The 23,543-nt window shown below is 44.7% G+C and overlaps 1 protein-coding gene across 1 annotated transcript; it reads left to right on the top strand.

Moving 5' to 3' along the window:
• Positions 1–414: 414 nt before the first annotated feature.
• Positions 415–22,781, top strand: LOC146170676 (uncharacterized). The gene is made up of 4 exons (XM_084586853.1): positions 415–631; positions 3,607–3,729; positions 13,575–13,671; positions 22,728–22,781. Exons 1-3 carry the CDS (start codon positions 418–420, stop codon positions 13,649–13,651), a joined length of 414 nt encoding a protein of 137 aa, XP_084442979.1. The 5' UTR covers positions 415–417; the 3' UTR covers positions 13,652–13,671; positions 22,728–22,781.
• The last annotated feature ends 762 nt before the right edge of the window (positions 22,782–23,543 follow it).

Genomic DNA, 23,543 nt, shown 5'->3' with positions numbered 1-23,543 from the left:
TTTCGCAAGGAACTTGGCGATGCATTGGGCCAAAGCTCCGATTTGCTGAACCACTGCAACGCATTTCTTATCTGTCAACCCGACGTACATGACAAGCACGCATAGTTTTTCCAGCATCGCAAAAAAAGAAGCGAAACTCACGGTGGTCTTTTCCGCCACCGCTAGCTTTCGCTAGCACCGTCACATTTCTGAATGCCCAAACTACAGGCGCGCATACACGACAAACATGTAGCGTTAGTGCGTAGACACTTGACATCGTGCTTGCCGCTGTTAGGCGAACAGCAAAGCCGTTGAACTCGGCAACTTCCGAAACCGAAACAAGTCGAAACCAGCCGAAGCAGCCGAAGCTGTAGTGCTAGTCATAGCCATTGGTGGCGGCGTCGCGGCGTCGCGCTTCCTTTTGTGGCTGGCGGCGTCATGCTCTCGAGATTTGCGAGGCACAAAGCGCAGCAAAATAGCTCGTGCGATGTGCAGAAGCGTCGTCAGGTTCTGTGTAAACCTGTGCAAAAAGTGTGCCGGCGTGCCCAACAGATAGTGCGTCTTCCTTTGTGCGCTTTCACTGGAAACACTAAGCTGACGGCGGGACTATTGGAGGGCGGTCACTACCCGGGACACGTTTGGCATCTCAGATGTAAGTAAATTTCCTTCTGTCCTGCACATTCTTCTGAAAACAGCGCAGAACTGGTCATGCATGCCAACACAATGCTAGTTTGTTAGTTCGTAAACAACAAGACGCGTTCATAACAAACGGTTGTTTGGTTTTGACAAAGTTAGGGGGGGGGGTGTTAATGCTTTTGCAGTGTCCTGGAAAAGAGACAGTGTCGTGGGCTGCACGATTGGAGTAAAATATGCCGTACAAATCATCATTCGTAAGCTCATTGCGGGGTGCATGATGCCGGTGCCGTACTGCGATTCAGCCTTCGGCAAGAATTTAGTATGGGCAACTTCGTAAGTGCCTCGACCCGGTCCTTACGTTGTGCTGCAGTTGAAGCTCCGGCGCTTGTGCATTGAATTTACACGGACTGAATAAGCGGTAAAACCTACCTGCGTTACGACAGGGCTAGCTCATTATTCAAATGTTCTATAAATATTGCGGATTATGGGATAAGGAGCCGGCGAACACGCGACGGCAGTATGATTCAGCTGTAATCGTACTTAAAGCACCATTGTCGAGCCTTGGGTGCAAGTAGAAGGTGAAAAAAAAAAAGTTTTTTTAGGCATTTTTGAATTTTTTTACCTGTATTGGCTTCACATTTTCTTTTGCATAATTTGTTTTGACTGAAGTAATCCACAAAAACTACAAAGTGCATATAAATGACAGACACCAAACTCAGGCCTTCAGTCCAAAAATGGCAGTAAGGTGTAAAGTTAATTATGCATTCTCACAGTACCAATAGTATTGATTTTCTTGTGTAATTATCTACAAATAAAGCAAAAAAACCTGAACTAATTGTGCTGAGATGCCCCATCGACATCTTCCCTGATATGAAATGTGAATCAAAATGTGTGCAGGTTTTTTTGTACTCAGTGTATGAAATTCATGCAGGTTTTAAATTGAGGAGTGCATGCAGGATTCTAAGCAAAACAAGCCTTTGCTCAAGATATCATTCCAGTGTGGTGTTTTTGTTTAAATTTATGCATGTTTTGTAGAAACAACTGTAGATGTTGATAAGGAAGTGGTTTCGGGGGGTGGCTGCTCCTGGCCCTTCGGTGCTGCGATTGGTAGGTCACCGCAGCTTGCGGCGGGGGCTAGCCTGCCACTGGATTTCTATCTGTTGTCCCTACTACTTTGTACCTACTACCGTTTCAGTGGTGGACGACGGCTGTTGCGACGTGCCTCTCTCTTCCACTTTTTTTTTCTCTATTTTCTCTTCTGTTCGCACGAGGCAGTAGAGGTGGCTCAGCTACAGAGCCAGTAGTAGGCCCGTGCATTTTCGTTATCTTCTTCCTTTAGTCGCAACAAGTGGTGGTGTGTCTGGATCTAGCTCATGAATGGCTACCACATTTATGAATCGTTTGGTGGCCGCATGCACTTCCATACATGGTTTGAACAGTCACGTTACATTCTGCAATTTACTTCTTTGTACTTTTTGAATGGATGTGTTTCCACTTTTGAGTGCGTAGCCTTTCACAATTCATAATTGATCGGGTGAGCGTGTTTTGACATAATAAAAGGTTTGGCAGTTCGATAGCATTGGCCCGTCATGATGCACAAGCAGCAGACTGCTTGCTGCGCTGGTGCCAATATCTTCCTAGATATCACTTGATCATCATGTCAGTGTTGAGATAATTTAATGGAACTGTGCAAATAGCTATAATACCACATTTTCTTCACTGGCTTGCAGGCAGGAACTTGTCAGCAAAGCAGCTTTAAAAAGGAAAGTTCACAAAAATTATTTCCCTAATTGTCTGTTAAAACTGGAAAAAATTATTGTATAACTAGACTGCTCACTCACCATGTCAACTTCAGCAAAAAAAAAAGGTTGGATAATAGAGGCAGTTACACTGCAGTCCTGATAAATATGTTGAAGTTGTTGAAACATAACTTGAGCTTTGAGTGCAAAATGAATCCAAGCTAGATCTGCTAGAGAGCAAGTAAAGTTGAAAGATGGAAAGATGGCACTTGACTGAATTCTCTTGTGAAAATTTATATATCTGGTCCGACTCTGCACATTCTTCCGAGTTGACGTAGTGGGAGCTAGGGATGAACTTTTGCCTTTCTTGGTGCACTGCTTGTGTGTAACCCGAGTTGGGGTGGAACATTGCATGTTCAGAGGGTGGTAGGGAAGCAAACTTGGTGGCACTAGGAAGGCTATGAACAATATGAGGATGATAGGCTGCCTTTAGACTGACTGGCTTGCATTTCTCGGTGTGTTTTTTATGTGCGAATGTTCCATAAGCTGCCACATATGTCTTGGATTTGATGTTGAGGTGACTGGAATGATCAAAAACTCAATGTTATGATCGAAGTCCTCAGAACATGCTGTGATTTTACTCCTGGATTAAGTTGCAGACATTGTTTGCTGGGCATACATACCTTTGAGAGGAAATCCAGTAGATGAAGGTACGGGCAGAGTGCTTGCTTATTATTCCAACCTAACTGCCCAAACAACGTCACCATTTTCTGGAAACAGATTGTTCAAGCTTCCAGTCTTCCGGTTGTTCACTCGTGCAATACAGTGAAGCGCATTTGCGCCTTGGCACATGGCAGGCTCAGGGGCTTGTTCATCGCTACTGTACTAAGTTAGACCTCAAGTGGACTCAAAATGCCTTTTTCCATTGCCATGAAGTAGGGTTTAAAAGAATGTTTGATGACGGACATACTGTTTGCTCTGCTAGCAAGTAACGAAGAGTTAGCATAATATTTCTTACAAGTTACACTATCTGGCACCTCTTGATGTGTGTTGTGCCTACTACGCCACTGAATCCTTTGTGTGAGATCGGAGGTCCCTGCAGGATCACAGACTTATAATGCTACTTAAATTATGAGCAGATCGAGGTGGTAGATAGTAAAACTCTGTTAATGGTGAATTCCAATAACAGACTGTGGTCACTTACAGAACATTCTTTTCTGCTCATTTTGGACCAACTGTATTCCAAATGCAGATCCGGAACACAGGTTTCATCTTCCAAATGCAGATGAGGAGCGATTGCTGAGCCAAGATCGCTCCATGGAGCAGTCTGGATTGCTCTGCCGAAATCAACAGGACCGGCTGGAAATTTACTTGAGTATGTGTTCAGCTGCACCTACCATTTCCAGTAGATTGTCTCTGCTGCGCTTGCTGTGCCCTCTGCAATAATGGACTATTGGTACTTGCCGCTGCTACAAATGCAAATTGCTCTCATGAACTAGTGCTCACTTTTGAGGACAGCAAGTCTGAGAGCAGCAGTATTCTGCAATAATCTTTTTTAAAGACCTCAGCTCAGAGTGCGACTGGAAAACTATGTGCAGAAACAATCTTTGTGTGCTATTTGTGAACTCGAAGCCATTCCTCAACTCTGAAACAGTGAAAACAGTGATCTGAGCCTTTGTTTTATTTGAGAATAGTGCCAAAGAAATCTTACCGTGCTTCCCCGCACTAGACTATCTGAAAGAATGGCATAAACTGTTGAGGTCAACACCATTCTAAGACCTATTACAGGTTTAAAACAGACGACATGTGTACACGAAGCACAGGCTAGCGCACAGAATGACTGGCAATTCCTCTGTCACCCATGGGCACTACCTACTTGCGCTAGCATGAGTTCCAAACACAGTCGGGACACAATCTGTGCTGGATGCAGGTGCTCTGTTGTGGAGCGGGCAATCCACTTAAGTTCTGGGATTGTAATTCACTATGTGTGGAGGAAAAGCAAGTGAACATCTCTCTGCTGGCATATGTCACATTGCCTGCTGCCATCGCTTTTGGTTTCAATATGTGCTAGTGACAGGAATGCTCACAGCACAAGTGGGAGTGGAGACACTGATCTGCGCCATTATGGAAATGCCAAGATGTTAGCATGGGCAAACATCTCTTTGCATCACCACGAAGGTTGCTAAGGCTCAGCTCCATGTACTCGCAAGCGAGTACAGTGCGGGCATATGTCAGACAGCTCGTTAACTATGGGCCTACAGCAACAGCTGCCATACCTTTAATGAGAACTCTCGACTAAAAAGGCAATTTTACAAAGAGCAAAGTAAATGATGATAATGACTTTTTTTTTATTTAACAAAGCAGGTGGTCAGAGTGAAGAACTCATGCCACGACTGTTAATATGCCTCTACTGCCCCATTTGTAAAGCAAGCAGATTGAAGTTCTCGAATGAGCATGTTTACAGTCGTGAGCAGCTCTGTTAGATGTGTGTCCATAGGGTGGCACATTGTTTGATTGTTCAAAAGAATACTAAACAAAAGGTGGGTTGGAACTTAAAGGGGAAAGAACAGAGAAGCTGGCTGTATTTTTGTTTTGTTTTTTCCTAAAAAAAAAGAAGAAGCTGGCTGTAGATGCAGAAATACTGTGAATGGTGAGAGGTGGACAGGTGCCAAGCAGTCGTGAACTGCACCTGGACTTTGCAAGGAGCCTCATGCTACTCATGAGCCACAGTTTGGCCATACCTAGCTTATATAAGCTTGACTTGTACAAAACATGCCTGCAAATGCAACCTTGCCTCAAGGCTGCCTACACCCTACTGTGGCAGCTTCAGCGTTTAGGACATTTGACTAGTGAGCTGGGTGACGCGGGCTCGGTCTTAGCTGGGGTGGTTGCATTTCGATGGTGGAAAAATGCTAGGTGCCCATGTGCTTTATAGTGTCAGTGCACATTAAAAAAGCTTAGATGGTCGAAATTATCCAGAGCTATCTACAATGGCTGACCCTCGAAGTCAGTTTCTTTGGCATGTTGAACACCATGATCAAATCAAGGCTGCCTACTGTTAGCATTAGTAGAGTACCTTCGCAATGCCACAAAGTCTGCCCCTCACCACACTCCTAAATTTCGTTGTTTGCAACTCTACTCAGGTTACTTAGTTTGATGACCCCTTTTCCTGAAACAGTAGCAGTTGACGAAAAGAAGTGTAAAAGCATATCTCACGCCCATGCACTGAACTCCGAGAAAGGTGCTAATTTGGTCATAATTTTTTTTTCATGAGAATTTGGTCAGTGTCATAATATGACCCTTGGAAAGTCATATCTCTACTGAAATGTTCATGTGATAATCTGGGTAGCTTTTATAGATGGCTTGGATGATATCATAAGTGCTATGATGGTGAACTGTGCTTAGTGTCTGCAATACCTGCATGATGAAGATGGTGAATGCAAATTAGACAAATTTTTGCTCTACTTTTGGTTCACCAGTGGGTGCCTAGTGAGTTGTCAGTGCAAGCTATCCATAGGTTCACTTTCTTCATGCAATTTACATAGCCGTGGAGTTCTCATAATAGCAGAAGTATCATATTTATGGGTCACTAACTTTTTTTTTTAATGTAAAATAAGTAAATACGCCGTCGGCAACTTTAGAGCGCAGCATGCTCTTTACCTGTATTACCTGTTTATTATGGATTGAATAATGATGCTGTACTCCTGTGCTACTTTCAGTGTTCAATTCTACACGGTAGCACATCACTATACTCAGGGTTAAATGTCTGGCTATGCAGCTGAAGCTAGGCAAGAAAGTGAAGGCAACATACCTCTCTTCCCTTGCCATGTAGAGTGGGTTACTTCAGCGCTAGTGACCTTGCATTAACTCTCCAACTTTCTCCCTTCACTTCAAGCCTGCACATGCCTAGCCCAAATAGTGAGCAAACCACTCTCCTCGGCAAAGAGACTAAAACTTGTCTCCTTTCCTTTCATACCTTGGCTGCATAGCCCACAACATGTCTCCGTGTATAGCAAGATTCAATGCCATATTTCCTCTTACTGTCGGAGCACCCTCTGCTTCTGCTGTACCACCCTTGCAGCAGCCCAGTGTTTTGTTTACCACAGAAATTCATGTCTGTGCAAGCTACACTTGCATGGAGAGGTGCATTTCTGAGCCAACTTTCATGCTTTATGATGATGCTCTCTTTGATCGCCTTTAAGTTGCATCAAACCTGGCCATGTGTGTTGGTCAGTACCAAATGAAGTAAATTTCTTTGACTAACATACTTTGAGAAGGATGGCAATTTGCATGAGTTGGTAAGGCGTCATCTTGAAAGTAGCAGCACGAAAAAACAAGGATGTGAAAGGAGGCAAGCAGGCAGTAACTCGCAATTAAATTTTATTGATCCCCGCAGGGGGCATCTGCTAAAGCAGATGTTTGGTGTACCGTGCGACACCACGGACCCCAGCACCCACGCTTAGCCGTGCGTGGCATCGCCGTGTCCGGGGAAAAGGGGATCCTGGTGGTTGAGCCGATGCCGAGTGTTCGGACCTTTAAGGCCCCTCGGCGGAGGCAACACACCACTTTGGCCCCAGCTTCACGTAGACGGCACCTCCGGGCTGACCCACCCGGGGGAAATCGGCAGTCGCCTTTTCCTGTTCTCCCCTCCATCTTTCACTTTCCTATTTTCTTTCCTAGAACTGTCCTGTCCTCTCTTACCTCCTTCATTTCTTCCTACTTCCAGGCGGCGAGGGTTAACCTTGTGTGGCTAGCTACCCTGAGTTACGCCATATTGGGTTATAGTTACGGTGTACAGCTGGCGTGGGCAGGAATTGACAACTTCTGTCCCGTCCCCTCGTTGGGCTCCATGGTGGGTGGCTGGCACTGCAGCCGAACAATACACTTTTTATGGCATCTAAACTCCATAACCCCGATCGTCCTCCTTCTAAGAGGGGGCGCACCGAGACCACCATGTTCTTCTCAAAGAACATAAACAACTTTCCTCGTTTCCACGTGGTCCACAGTGACCACGAGGAAATCACTGCACGACTTGTGTCCCCATTTGTTGTTTCTCGAACGTTGACTGAGGCCATTGGCCAGGGCTATAAGATAAAGAAACTTGGAAACGGTGACCTGCTACTAGAATTAATATACAACCATCAGTATCAGAAGCTAAGTGCAGTCAAATCATTTGGAGAAATACCGGTACAGATTAGCCCGCACCGATCACTAAACACTGCCCGAGGAGTCATCTCTGATGATGACCTTAGGTACGTGAGTGAAGAAGAACTTCTTGAAGGCCTGAAGGAACAAAATGTAACAGATGTTTACCGGATAAAAATAAGACGAGATGACAAAGAGATAGAAACAAAGCACATTGTACTCACCTTTGCTGCAAGCACTCTCCCAGAATCTGTTGAAGTAGGCTACACAAAGATAAAACTGAGGCCCTACATCCCTAACCCACGCCGTTGCTTCAAATGTCAGAAATATGGCCATGGCTCTCAGAGTTGCCGTGGCCAGCTCACATGTGCAAAGTGTGCCTCGCACGAACATCCTACAGAGAACTGCGAAGAACAGCCGCTTCTCTGCTCAAACTGTGAAGGTAATCACCCAGCTTATTCACGCTCATGCCCGTACTGGAAAAAAGAAAAAGAAATAATTACACTGAAAGTCGCGGAAAACATGTCTTACGGAGAGGCACGAAAGCGGCTTTCTCTTCCTCAAAAGCCACACTACTCCGTTGTGACGCAGCAGGGCGCGGCATCACAGCGGTCGTCGGCACCTGCCCAGGAAGCACACAGTTCTTCCAGGGCAGCGCCACCTGCGCCCACGGTGGAGTCAGCTAGCGCTACTCCACCACCACCCGCAAAGCTGGCTGCGCGGACCCCCAGGTCAGCCGGCCCAAAGGCCTCGACCCATGAGTCGAGGCCTAAAACTGACAATCCTGTGCTTTCTGCACAGTCGTCCACCGCATCTGAAGATGCGATGGACACAACTTCTTCACCCCAGCTGCCTAGGCGGCAAAGCTCACTGGAGCGAAAAAGAAGTAGAAAAATCCCAATAACAGGTCCCAAGGACCTACAAACCTAACTTTAAACTTGTCCCCTAAATAACTTTTAATTATGGCGCTCCTCATTTATTGGAACTGCCGAGGACTCTTCAAAAATTTAGATGATATATATGAAATTCTTGCGGACTATCAACCAAACATACTTTGTCTGCAAGAAACTCATTTAAAACCAGCAGACTCAAACTTCCTTAAGCAATATAATATATTCAGGAACGACAGGCAAGGCAGCTCTCACTCTTCTGGTGGCGTTGCCATTGTAACACAAAAATCAATCCCCTCTCGAAACATCTCACTCAACACAGACTTAGAGGCAGTGGCAATCAGAAGCTTAGTTTATGGTAAAATAACAACGGTATGTTCCCTGTATATTGCTCCAACTTACAAGCTAAGTAGCGAAGGTTTTGAAAAATTGATTGATCAACTTCCGGAACCTTGGTTGCTGGTCGGAGACTTTAATGCTCACCACCCATTATGGGGATGTGCAAGAACGGACTCCCGAGGTGTTCTAATCGAAAAATTCTTATTGTCCTCGGGATCATGCTTACTAAACACGAAACAGCCAACTTACTACAATATAGCACATAACTCTTACACATCCATAGATCTAGCCATTGGCTCCTCGATGTTCCTGGCCGCTACAGAGTGGACTGTCATCAACAACCTATACGGAAGTGACCATTTTCCGATCTTAATAAAATATACTGGGAACGGAAATGAAAATGTGTCGAATCCCAGAAAATTCAAAGAAAATGCAGCCAACTGGAAGATGTTCAGGGAACACTCATCACTGCCTTGTTCATCCATTAGTGGTCTAGATGTAGATGAAACTCAGCGCTTGATCACACTGCACATTATAGAAGCTGCAGAAAAATGCATCCCACAAACGTCAAGTAAGCCACGAAACAAACGAAGACCCTGGTGGAATGCAGAATGTAAGACTGCTCGTGAAGCTCAGAACAAGGCATGGTCGAACTTGCGACGACACCCCACTGCCGAAAACCTAATAGCCTTTAAGCGAGCAAAGGCAAATGGCAGGCGTGTTCGACGCGTCTCCAAGCGAGAAAGCTGGGCCTTGTTCCTTTCGTCTGTGAACTCTTATACTGACGCACACAAAGTCTACAACAGAATAAGAGCACTCAAAGGCTATAACACTCTCACAACTCTTGTCAGCACTAGTGGCGACACACTAGAACATCAAGCAGACACACTAGGGAAACACTTTGAATACATATTTAGCTCGGCACACTATACAGATTCCTTTCTGCAGCACAAGGTGACCGAAGAGAGTAAACCTATACATGATAAGAGACCATGCACAGGAGGGTACAATAGCCCGTTCACACTACAGGAGCTGAAGAGTGCACTAGACACATGCAAGAACACAGCAGCTGGTGCTGACAGGATCACATATGCAATGCTCAGGCACCTCCATGTGGACACCCTCGAAACCCTACTCTGCCTGTATAATAAAATATGGGCCACAGGACGCTTTCCTCAAGCATGGAAGGAAGCAATCTTTGTCCCGATATTGAAATCTGGCAAAGAACCCACACTTGCAGCGAGCTATCGGCCCATCGCCCTAACCAGTTGCTTATGCAAGCTCTTCGAAAAAATGGTAAACCGTCGTCTTGTTCACTTCCTAGAATACAATGGCCTTCTTGACACAAACCAAGCTGGTTTTAGGGCTGGGCGATCAACAGACGATCAGCTCATTGCATTTGAGTCCTATGCAAGGGATGCTTTTGTACACGAACAACACTGTCTATCTGTCTTTTTCGATCTTGAAAAAGCATATGATACCACATGGCGCTATGGTATTATCCGCGACCTCTTCTCTCTCGGTATCACAGGGAACATGTTGAACACGTTAAAAAGCTACTTGTCTGAACGAACCTTCAAAGTTCGTGTTGGCAATACATACTCGAAGCTGTTTATACAGGAAAATGGTGTCCCTCAAGGTGGTGTCCTCAGCTGCACGCTTTTTATTGTCAAAATGAACTCGCTAAAGGGCGTGCTGCCAAGAACCATCTCTTATTCTTTATATGTCGATGACGTCCAGATAAGTTTCAAATCTTGCAACCTGGCCATCTGTGAACGCCAGATTCAACTAGGCGTCAACAAACTGTCTAGATGGGCTAACGACAATGGGTTTAAGTTTAACTCTGCAAAGACCGTCTGCGTGCTTTTCACTAAGCAGCGTGGCATTAGACCTGAGCCCAACATTACACTGAGTGGTCAGAGCCTTGCAGTTCAAAAAGAACATAAATTTCTTGGTGTAGTTTTTGATGAAAAGCTTTCCTTCATATCACACATAAAACAGTTGAGATTAAAATGTCTGAAGGCAATGAACCTGCTAAAAATTCTGTCCCACCAGTCCTGGGGCACAGATCGTGACTGCCTCTTGAGCCTTCTGAATAGCGTAGTTTTGTCTCGTATTGACTATGGCTCAATGGTTTATGGGTCAGCATCACCTTCTGCCCTAAAAATGCTCGATCCAGTGCACCACCTCGGCCTTCGCCTTGCCACGGGTGCTTTTCGAACTAGCCCAATTGCTAGCCTCTATGTTGAGGCTAACCGATGGTCATTACAGCGAAGAAGACAATTTACTGCTGTAAGATATGCTACCAAAATATTGTCTCAACTGGACCATCCTTGTCGCCGGCTCCTGCTTGACACAGCTAACACAGAACTTTTCACAAGAAAACCGTCACTAACACCACCATACCCAATAAGACTAGCCACTCATATTGAATATCTGGACATCCCGGTTGGCAGCCTCCATACAACTTCCATAAAAGACTTCATCGCTCCGTGGGAAATGCACGCTGTTAATTGCGACCTAACATTCCTTCAAGTCGGGAAACATGCCCTTCCTATAGCCATACAACAGCACTTCATGTCTCTGCAGGCAAAATACATTTGTAATGAGTATTACACTGATGCTTCAAAGTCGACTCAAGTCTCATGTGCCGCACATGGACCACAATTTTCACTAACAAAAACACTGAACAGACATACAAGTATATTTACTGCAGAATCCCACGGTATCCTGTTAGCCGTGAGACACATTATAGAAAACAAAATACAGTCATCGGTCATCTACACAGACTCCCTTAGTGTTTTAACCTCCCTAACTTCTTGGAAATGGCACAATAAGAACCCAGTCCTGAATACTCTATTTAACAACCTTATCACTGCCCATAAATTACAACTTAAAATTACACTTTGCTGGGTGCCAGGCCACTGTAGCATACCAGGTAACGAGGCGGCTGATAGGTTTGCTGTGTCAGCTGCCTGTCGAAATACTACAGACATCGACAAAATAATATACCAGGACCTCAAGCCACACATTAAAAACAAAATTCGACAACAGTGGCAAGAGGAATGGGACACATCGACTGAAAATAAACTACACACTATAAAACCTATCATAGGCAGATACACTGCAGACAAAAGAGACAGATACAAAGAAGTCGCCTTGTGCAGGCTGAGAATAGGCCACACACATACTACACACTCATACCTTTTAACGAACTCTCCTGCACCACGCTGCTCGAGATGTGGTGGTCATCTTACAGTAATACATATTTTAATTGAATGTCCAACACTTGAAAAACAAAGGCGAAATCATTTTCCCGAAATACACAAAAAACATATACCGAAACATCCGTGCATATTTCTCGGCGACGACCCAATGTTCTCCCCCGAAAGAGTTCTTAAATATTTTTCAAAGGTAGGGTTTTTATGTCATATTTTTTATCAACGCCCACCCGTCCCTCTTACTTAGATAACTAGCGTTTTAACATTTACATTTCTTTTAATATTTCACTCAGACCACTATACATCTCGGAACGTTTTAGGCTCTATACACCACTGTTTTTAGAGATCATACACTCCAAACGAACTTTTAGGCCCTATACACCATAGCTTTTAGCACATCATCATCATAATCGCCAAAACTATCATATCAACAGGAGATGGCATTTCACCTTGTGTTTGGCGCTCTTTGGCCATAGATGCCCTTGCGCCAGAAAATATCAGTTCATCATCATCATCAAATTTTATTGATAACATGAAATATATAAAGCCAATCAACGCCGCAAACTGCTCAGTCACTGATAAGCAGACAGCAAAACATCAATCACTAAAATATCCGAGCGGTTCCATTTATGTAGATATAGGTAGAGGTACCAACTTGGCTGTGCATTGTAAAGAATGCACTGGTTGCTTTCAGTTTCTTTCAGCTGCGCACATTCTGGCTGTCATCCATTTCAAATCAGCTGGAAAATCATTGAAGCTGAAGGCATTTCACGACTAGGTAATGAATGTGCTAGTGAGCCGTCCATCGTGTTAACATGCAGTGAGTTGGGATATCTAGATTAGGGAAGTGCTCTTAAATTTTAGTGACTCATGTTTTGCTTTCTGCTTATAAGTGATTGAGTGGTTTGCATTGTTGCTTGACTCCTTTATATGTTGCAAGTTAGCGCCTGTCTTGTCTCCTTTCACAGCCTTGTTTTTTCGGGCTGCTTGTTTCAAGATAAAATACAATTTCTGCTACTTAGGTCATAAAATGAATTCTAATGAAGTTCCACATCTCTTAGAAAAGTAGTATTGTAGTTACAGGCAAGTATTAAGGCCCTGCACTACAAATTAAGAGGCTCGCTCGATATAAAGCATAAAGGGAGAGCTTGTCTGATCTTGGGCCTAGTGGGCATTAGTGGATTATGGATAGGTTGATGTTAAAATGTACTTGCAGTTAAAATCAAGTAAATTCTTTATTTGTAACTAGGGGCACTGTGATGCCTGACCTGTTCTTTTGCCAGGCTGGCGACGAGATGGAGTGAAAGGATTTATTTCAGTGTTGGTATGTCTCGGGTGATGTCAACATCGTTTCTTCTCTGGCTTTATAGGCAGTCGCCCTTCAACGAATTCAGTCCTAAAGTGAAAGTTTGAATCCAAAAAAATATTAAACTAGGATTACTTAACAGGCAGAGGCAAATTCATACAGTGACTTACACAGTATGCCACGCATCATTTCAAGAAAAAAAAAGTATTGTGGTGGTCCTATTCTATGCCTTTATTTCTTGCTCACAAAGCCTCTGCATGTAGGTCTTGCACTATATTACGCTTTGATTTGTTGGTTCATGGTACTTTTTACCTTACAGCAAGCTCCATGTGGCTTCAAAGCAATGGCTTCTTCAAGCTCTACAATACCCTTTGCCAGAATCGCACAGTGCTATGATGGGCAAGTAGGACATTGATGTAAGTGCTCAAGACATTTTTCAGCATGTGTAGTTTCTTATCTGCCTAACCTACTATTGCATTTGTGGCTCCTTATGTTTATTTCGAGGTTCAGGTTTCTTCAGTGTTTTCTTTGATTGCTGCCATTGCTTACTGGCTATGGCATTTGGCTGCTGAGCCTGAGAATATAGAATGGAATGGTGCCTGGGGCCTGTCAATACAGGCAAAATGCAAATTTGCCTACATGTTGGGCAGTGCCAGTGCACAGTTTAAAGAACTTTTTGTGGAATAGGGAGGGCTCTGGAAATTAGCCCAGAAGCCCTCTTTCATGATGTCTCTCATAGCTCATGTTCAGCTTTAGGGTAATAAAAGGACATTGAGGACAAGCTGAAGCTAGCTTTGTTATACATTTCTGCATTCTATTCACTAAAATGCTATTTTACAGAAAATGCAAGTTTCTTTTTAAGGTAGGAAAAGCCAGAAGTTTTGAAACAAATCTCATTACCAGCTGATTTTATAAGATGTGAGGATAGTACACCTTGAAGTGAAGCTCATGCACCTTCACTGTGGTTGCTGCAGTTGTTGGGCTAGTTATATTCTTCTGACTGCAAGTTAAATTAGCAGAGTACAGTAGGGGCAATGCAGTCGATATAGGTTTCAGTAGTCTTGACATTGCACTGCTTTCACATAAGTACTACCATCTTTCATTTGAAAATGATTGACAGTATTATGAGTAGTGGCAGGCCGGCCACATGTGATCAGAGTTCTTGAGTGCATACTGGTTGCAGATTTTCACCATACCGCCATGGCTGGGATGCCACGTACCGGGATGCCAGTAGCACTGCAGCAACTGAGAAGGAAGTGGTTGAGCGTTTAATTGGATGGGAAAATTCAGTGTTATCTGTACTTTTAAGTGTTAAGCTGATGTAATTTGTGCATGTGGAATCACGTCAAGCAGTTATTACTTCTCGGCTAGCTATATTGGCGGCGGAGGTACTACAAACTACTGAGGAAAGTGTTGCTGGCTTCTGTCCTCATTGAAATGCAGCTGCTGATGATAACAAATGTGGCAAGAAACAGGTGGCCTTGCTTCCACCTTGAAATGTGTGCGTGTTTGTGAAAAGCATTGTTTTGAGGCTTAAAGGTAACTGATACCATACCCCTTCCATGGAGAGTAGACCAAAGCACATCCTCATGATTTGTGAGTGAGGAGGGAGAACTCACAAGTTTCAGCAAATGTAAATGGCGGTATGGGGTTGTTCTGGCAGAATACTTCTGCAGTGCTTCTCTCCTCAGCGAAAACCCCTTCACTGTGGCGGTAAAACCTGTTTTGGGGGCAGAAATAGGGTACTGCCAGGAGCCATCTCTTGTGACAATGACCACATCCATTACCTGCTCCACTCTGCCTTGGTTTGCTCTCTGTATTAAAGGGATTAAGCTCTTAAGAGCACCTTAACCTTACAGGTACCATTCATAACCCCCCTCCCTTCCCTTCTGGTTTTCAATAGAGAAGGCATGCTCCTCCCAAGTTTCGTGCATAACATGAGACTTAATACAGAAATATTCAGCACGGAATCCAACTTCTGCCGCAACGGGGATTGGGAGAATATTTTTGCAGGTCCTCAGTGCACAATCACATAATACTTCATTGACATAGCCTACTATATGTCACCTACACATTACTCGTGGAGTTTGTATTCTTTTTTTTCTTGAGAGAAAAGCGCTGTTCAGTCAAAAGGCACGATGCGGGGGAATGTGGAGTGAGCACTGATTCTGTGTGTTCGCAATTTTTGCTTAGCTTTCGTTCTTTTTCTTCTGGTGGTTTGGCAGGGTTGCTGATATTCGAGCGACACAAGAACTGAGTCATGAGTCTGCTTCTTCGCAGTGGGATCGTGCGTTTGTTTTCCTCATTGTAATGAAAATGTGCAAGGGTACTGACCCTATGTGGGGCTGCGAACATATTTATAGTGCATGAGTTATTTGCACACATGCACACCACACACTTGCAGTTTTGTAGTGGTGAAAAGAAATAGCTGTCAAGACTGAGAGCATCTTCTAAGGGCACATAAATGTTGATGTTTGAAATTAAGCTGTGAATTTATACAAGATGTGGCTTAGTTATTGAACTAACAATTTTTTAGCACTATAGTTGTTTCATGTAACGGGTTTAACTTAAGGTACAAAGGTGGCCGATTGAGCCCTGTGCTCTAACACAATGTGCACAGAAGCAGTCAAATCTTTAGTCCTCCCTATCTTCTGCTCAGGCCAAAGCAACTCATACCTTGTTGACACAAAAGTGACGTGTCTGTATTATTCCTGCATATCCTGCGTGGCGGTTTTTTTTTCCTTTTTCATTCTACTGGGAGGGAGTGAGAAAAGGGCTGCAAGGTCTTTCTCGTCTATGCGGGAAGGACGAAAGGGTACTGGGAGGTTGGCTGTCAAAATGCTTTAAAACGAGTGACTGCTTCAAGCTGCCCGGGGCGCTCAATAAATTGTGGGTGGGTGGGAAGGGGGAGTGGAGGTAGTGGGAGGGGGGTCTAGCTGTTCTCCGAGCTAAGCGCACAGCAGCATGTATGCTTCTTCCTTTTTTTTTTACTTAGTAGTGCGGAGAGGATAAAAAAATGGGGGCGGGGGGGGGGGCTTGGCCAGCGCAGGTGGTGCTGTTTCAAACGAGTGACCGCCTGGAGCTGCCCTTGGCAAAGCACAGAGCAGTATGCACGCTTGCTCCTTTTTTTCCGTAGCAGTGAGGTGTGCGCTGCGATAGCCTGAGTGGCAGTGGAGGGAGCACTGAATATTTGGCTGCTTCTGTGCCCGTGCACTGGGGCAGGTTTTGTACCTTAAGTTAAGCCCGCTATGTGATACAAGCCTGAATCACTTTGGGGCATTAAACCCCATAAACCAAACCTTATGTGAAACATCTTGTATACTATTTCATGGCTTAATTCAAACATCAATGTTTATGCACCGTTCAGAAGATACTCTGTCTTGACAGAATAATTTTTTGCGCCACTACAAAACTGCATGTGTATAACGCAAATAACTCAAGCTCTGGTACTGAATATATGCAGCCCCACATACGGCAAGTACTCTTGCACATATTCATTACACTGCGGAGAGCAAACGCACCATCCCGGTGACATGATGCGAAAAAGCCGACTCAACTCCAGAGTCCCCGCGTCGCTTTGCATACCCATACAAGCTGTACACTAAACTATCGAAAGAAACAGAACGAAAGCAAAAAATTGCAAACGCACAGAATCAGTGCTCACTACATTCCCGCGCATCTCGTCTTGACTGAGAAGTGCGCATCTGTTCAAAAAAATCTAGGAGATACATATATGTGTCGTATAGGCTACGTCATCCATGTGTGACGTGACTGTGCACCCAGGACCTGCAAAAATATTTTCCCACAGGAATTGTGCTATGCAGGATAGCTGACACTCTTGAGTTTTGCAAAGAGCCTTTGCAGATAATTGTGCCCCCATTTTCACCCTGGTCAGTTCAAGGAGCAAGAGGCACGTAGGAGCACAATTACCTATTATAATCTGTATGATCCTGAATGGGCCAGGGCTCCTGTGCCATTCGCAGGGCAGCGTACAGCTTGTGAGATTGAGTATCGTGACAGGAAATTGGCACTTCACAAAAAATACTTTCACTTGAACTTCAACTCCATGCAGCCCTCAATGCCTGCTTTTCATTTGTTGGCAGTTAGGTGACCTTGAGGGCTCATCGACTGCCACTCAACTTGTAAACACGGGACATATCATTTGCTCGCTATCTGTGCTTTGTTCTGCGAGTTTATCCAGCTTTTCACAAAAGTGGATGCAGTGAGTATGCACAGATCTGTTTTGTGAAGCATTGGCTGAGTGACGGCCCAGGTCAACCCTGTTCAACCCAGAACTTCTGGCATATTGTTTCGTGGATACAGGTTTGGCTACCCTCCTGACATCCCAGCTTTTGACACCAAGTATGCATAACCATGGCCTATCACAAACTGCAATGCTGTAATTGATCATCACATACTTCTGTGGTGCTGCACATTTCAAATTGTCACTATATGGGAGCAATGTTACAGAACCTACTTAATGCAGAGCTGTGATACATATTTGAGGACTAAGAGCAAGTTTGCTCTGCATGGTGACTTCCAGAGACAGGGACACACTTGTGGGGAAAGGCATGTTGCGTACATACCTTCCAACCCTTTGATTTTCCAGAAAACCAGATTTTTGACCGAACTTTCTGATTGCACGATCACAGCCTTAAATGTTTCGATAAGGGGCTTCTGCCTGCAAAGAATGGCTTTTGCAAAACCGGCACTGCGGAATCAGCAGCCACGTCTTAATTGCCAGCATCTCCATCAAAGGCCCCACTAGCACCATTGGCATCATTGGCTAAGCAGGAAATCAATCAAAGCAGACTTTAGCTGAGCGAGAGTAGGTGTGGCTGGCTGCACACACAGTTGATGTACTGCGTTTCTTGTAGGCAGCGGTGCACAGCTAATGCAGCCACAGTAGATATAGATGCTTTGCTGGCTTCGCTTTCGATCTGAACGAAGGGCAGCTGCTCGGTGCACTTCACGTTAAAGGGTTTTTCCAAATGTCACGCAATCTGATCCTCCTGTATTGAGCTCAGCCGCATGCCTCATCTTACCAAGCTGCTCTATGCACAACAATGGCGTGATTGCTCTTCTTTCAGAACCATCACAGCCAACAACGGTCGCAGACGACATTACGTGTAAAAGGGCTAGTAATGGTTTTGCTTTGAAGACTTACAGCACTCCGATGGTGCTGAGAGAAAACTGCGGTGGTGGGCACGCAGATCAGTTTTGCTTTAGCTATGGAGACATAGCGAGAACACTCGGTGACGGCCTGTATTTATCTCGGAGTACACCTTTAGACATGTATTGCACGCTTGCTGCTGCATGTGTGTATGCTCAGGATGTTTAGATTAGGACTCATCAGACACTGCCTGAAAGTGGCAGCCCCCCCCCCCCCCTTTCGGACATTGAAACGTCAAACATGGCCTCTTCATCACCCCCTATTGGGCAGTCTTCCCATTTTTGGTCTTAGCACATATGTATAAAGGAAGCTGGGGGCCCACTAGCAGCGCAGTTGAGCCTTTGGAACAATGAACATTTGTGCTAGAGGCATCAATGGCTTAGTTGTCATATCAGGGTAATACAGACGTCTTCAGACTCGCGGTGCTGTCTAAGTGGCTGGTTCACTCGTTTTGTGGAGACACATTCACGGTAGGCAGAAGGCATGGCTTTTCAAACACAGTGACCATTGTGGCTCCCAGCTTTGTTTGTAAACCAATCAGGGAGTTCAATTTGTTTGTTTGGGTGCATACGTTGCAAAGCAGCATGCATGTTTTCTCCCCTTGCCCCTGAGCCCTGCAAGGTCAAAGAGCAAGTGTAGCACCAACTTCAAACCAAACCTTAATAAACAAATTTGGTCACTAAATTTCACATTTCTCAATGCATATGTCATGTTCTACATGAACTGTATCACAGCGGCAGTGAGGTGTTTTCAGCTGTTTTTCACAGCTGCCTTTTCATGCATCCTGGGAAACATGTTCTGTTAGCCTGTGAATATAGAGGTTGCTTCTGAACGTTCAGAGGACTTGACATTAGGGCATGAGTCTGTTATGCCTGTGGAATAGTTTTTAATTCAAATTTTGCCCTTGGGGTCGAATTCACAAACATGTCTCGACTTGACACTACCTCAGCTCTATAAAGTGAAGAAAACAGTCTTCTCTACTCAAGGTTCAGTTGAGATTCTTGAATGCTTTCCAGCATTTCTTATGACTTCGTATCCTCTAGAAATATCCCTCCACTCTAGGCAGCACACATGGCTTACAGGGACAAGACAAAGGCCAAAATTTGGCCTGGAAAGTACATGCCACTACGTGTAACCTGGTCATTTTCGAATGTGAAGTCCTTCTGAACAACATCAACAAGCTGCCTCAAGAGTCGCAGCCTAATAGGTTGCGGCAGCCACTTTTTGATGGCGACGAAAAGTAAGGCACCCGTTTGCTATGCAACATCAGTGCACATTAAAGAACCCCAAGCGATTGGAATTTCTGGAGCACTTCACTACTCATAGCCTGAGTTGCTTTATTGCATAAAAAAAGTCCCAGCCTAGTAAAACTGCTCTGTTGTGGCCGATGAAAGACACGAACGCAGGCAGCTGGAAATGGAAGTGAGTTCAATTCACCAACGCCTCGGCCTATATAGCCCTTGTTTTGCGCAATATCAGGTGTCACTTTAGGCGCATGCGCAAGACAAGGGCTATATAAGCAAAGGCATCCGTGAATAAAACTCACGTTCCTGGCTGCCTGCGTTTGTGTCTTTCTTTGGCCACAACAGAACAAAAATATGTTTTGCAAACTGCATGAACAAGGCAGCTGTGAAAAATGGCTGAAAAAAATTCACGTCTGGCAACATTTTCTGTCATTGTCATAAAGCTTGTGTAGAACAGGATTTAGGCATTGAGAAGTGCTAGAATTGCTGTGAAATCTAGTGACCTAGTTGCGTGTTTGCACTCGAAGTGCTCGGCGGTGAGCGTTGAGCACATGTAAAGTGCAAAGAAGCATATTGCAGCGCATGCACCCCAGCCAAGAAATTTGGCTTTCCAGAATCAAATGCCGCTTGTTTCTAAGCAAGCTAGGAGCTGTAATTGTAAATGTACTTGACTGCGAATATCCCTGAGCCACTCTGAAGACAGAATTGACCCCCCCCCTCCCCACAGCACCGTGCGTCTAAAACATTATGCACCGAGGCAATCAGCAAACAACTGCACCTCCGGTACCTCCCTCTTCCTATTTACAATATGCCATTCCCTACAATTGCACCACTGTTCACAGTGGTTCATAGAAACCCCTGCACATGCTTTGTTTGCTGTTAGCCGTCAAATACTTGCTGCAATTTGGCACTCAGCACTCTCTGAAATGTTGCTGAGGCATCCGGTGACAACTTGTAATATGCGTATACCACAGCAGTATAATGCGGTGATCAACTACAGCATTAAAAGCTGCACCTGACAACAGCTATCCACACTCATCGTTAGCTGCATGGACTTCGGGAGACTTGTCTTGGTCGTACTTGAAACAATGTTTCAGTATTTTCGAGTCAGATTGAGGTTCCCACAGAGCCAATGCTTCAAAGAGTGGGTCTGTGAATCTTATTGTATCCGCTTTAATGAAAGGCTTTGTATGCAGTAGAATGAAGTCCGCACAGCGTGTGAACGCTACAATGCCTCATGTTTGCAAGTGGAGGTCGAAGTGGCCCTATATTAGCGTCATTGCAACTTTGAAATTCGTGAGAAAACTTGAGTTTTCTCCTGCACTCGAGGAGCGATTAAAGTAAAGCTTCATTTCTAAAAAAAAAATGCCTCGAGGATCGCTGGGACTAAAGGTTTCAGTCAAGGTCTCCATGCATTCTTTCCGCATGGTATTTCTCGAGAAGACTTTGTTGGAAGGAACGCTCGGAGGCCGTCATGAATTCTAACCAAGCCTTGAGTAGAGGAACAGCTGTTTCCTTACTCTGGAGCAGAGCCAGAAGGTTGAGTCGAGGTGCATCTTCATATGATCATATATGTAGGATTGCATAATCTTTCAGGTTTATTTTTATTCTTTAGCCGTGTATGCTGAGCCATATCCAAGAGTGCACACTTCTACTTCTCGAAGGCCGTTTAAATCTCCAGTTTTGCACTGCTCTCTTGACTTTGTAGTTATTGTAGCTTTTCATGAAGCGGTGTACAAATGTCATTGATCGATAGGTGAAGAAAAGAAGCCAGCAGTCGGCGAGGCCAAGGAAAGCACTGGGGATTGTACTTTGTGTTTTTTTTTAATTTTTACTTTGGTAATCACACAAATTAGTAATGTAATCTGTTTAGGGGAAAGATAAATGCAAAGTAGAAGGAAAAACAACGTGCCGATGGTGGGGACCGAACTCACGACCTCCGAATATCGCGTCCGGTGCTCTTCCAACTGAGCTACATCGGCCGCTGTTCCACCTGCTACTTTCTTGGGTATTAATGTTGTCTCTATATGAACCTTGAGAGTGTTCACCAGCGCCACCCTCAACCATAGCGGTCGACGTGGAGATGAGGGTACTCGTCTTTTTTTTTTTAATTTATACTTTGGTAATTACACAAATTAGTAATGTAATCTGCTTAGGGGAAAGATAAACACAAAGTAGAAGAAAAAACAATGTGACGATGGTGGGGACCAAACCCATAAGGTACAATCCCCAGTGCTTTCCTTGGCCTCGCCGACTGTTGGCTTCTTTTCTTCGTGTATTATAATGAGTACCCTCATTTCCCCTTCATTTATCTGATTGTCGCCTACGGGGGTCTCGGTTCTGGAAGTCTTGAAGCCATAGGTAGCATAAAGCACAGCTTTCGCCCTCGCTCTTGATCACATTCTATGTGACGCTGGCGGTAACACAGGACATTCCACGTCCACTGCTATGGTTGAGGGCGGCGCTGGTGAACACTCTCAAGGTTCGTATAGAGACAACATTAATACGTAAGAAAGTAGCAGGTGGAACAGCGGCCGATGTAGCTCAGTTGGAAGAGCACCGGACGCGATATTCGAAGGTCGTGGCTTCGGTCCCCACCATCGGCACATTGTTTTTGCTTCTACTTTGTGTTTATCTTTCCCCTAAACAGATTACATTACTAATTTGTGTGATTACCGAAGCAAAAATTGAAAAAAAAGTAAATCCCCAGTGCTTTCCTTGGCCTCGCCGACTGTTGGCTTCTTTTCTTCATGTATTATAACGAATACCCTCATTTCCCCTTCATTTATCTGATTGATCGATAGGACATGGTTCGAAGGCCCTTGAAATATCTGTTCGACTGAGGTATTAAATTTTGTGGGGGTCTGATGCTGAACAGTCTGTATGCTCGTGTCAGTTCCTCAGATTTCTGTAGTTCAGAATCGAAACTTTTTGAATTGAATTGTTGTCAAATAATAGTATATCACCTACTTGTCCCTTTCCCAAAATGTTTGGAAAGACATGACCTGAATTTTTGGATCTGGGATATAGTCCTGCTTTTTTTTGCATTTTGCAGACGTCGCACAGTGAAAACCTGTATCCAAGCCCGAACCCAACAGGTCAAGAGGAGCAGAACAAGGGAACATATATCCAAGCTCCAAACTGGTGGACCGAAAGCAGATGTTTTGTGACCGCAGTGTGTCAGCCATGCTGAGACATGACATGAATAAAGCCAATCCAGGTGACCACATGTGTCTTTTCCAAGCATGCATGCTTTACACATGAGCCATATCTCATGGTGGGCATCATTTCGGCAAAACATTTTGTCACAACTGCAGCAAACACTGATTGAGGCCTTGCACAAGGCCTAAAGCTGGGATATTAGTATTATGCGCAACACAAACATGGGGAGTGGTGTAGGAGCCTTGCAACCATGCAGAGTATCACTATAGCATGGTAGCATTCCTATGTCAATGTCTCTCGTCCTCTAAGATCACACTGCTGTTTTGCATCTTTTGAATCCTGAGTCTCGAACAATCCTCACGCTGTGTGCGGATCGGTAACCACGCACAGGTTTTTGCATGCCGTACCTTTTGAAGCGAAAGCTTGTCTACGCGTATCAGACTGCAGCTTCGCGTGGCTTCACATAGCCTAGTTCTGCGCATGCGTGTGACGTCACAGCTAAGGCCAGCTGTGCAGCCTCCTCGCCAAGCTCTGCCAGCATTGCCTAGCAACGCTTAAGAGGTGTGCGACTCCTCCTCAAAAAAAAAAAAATTTTGTCTCCACCGGGAATCTAACCTCCATCCCTTGGATCCCCAGCCAAGCGCTTTACCTCTGTGCCACCCCCAGATCGTTAAACGCTGTTCACAACTCCGCTTGTCTACCGTGATCC

This window comes from Amblyomma maculatum, unplaced genomic scaffold, assembly GCF_055883805.1.
Source record: "Amblyomma maculatum isolate TAMU_Amacu unplaced genomic scaffold, ASM5588380v1 scaffold_79, whole genome shotgun sequence".
Taxonomy (NCBI): domain Eukaryota; kingdom Metazoa; phylum Arthropoda; class Arachnida; order Ixodida; family Ixodidae; genus Amblyomma; species Amblyomma maculatum.
Note: the sequence above shows the minus strand (reverse complement) of the source record. Positions and strands in the feature narration are given on the sequence as shown.

Excerpts from the sequence above, each read along its gene's own strand:
- LOC146170676 (XM_084586853.1), top strand. The coding sequence starts at position 418 with ATGCTCTCGAGATTTGCGAGGCACAAAGCGCAGCAAAATAGCTCGTGC. Across the intron at positions 632-3,606 it reads ACACGTTTGGCATCTCAGAT|ATCCGGAACACAGGTTTCAT; the intron begins GTAAGTAAATTT and ends TTCCAAATGCAG. Across the intron at positions 3,730-13,574 it reads CCGGCTGGAAATTTACTTGA|CAAGCTCCATGTGGCTTCAA; the intron begins GTATGTGTTCAG and ends TTTACCTTACAG.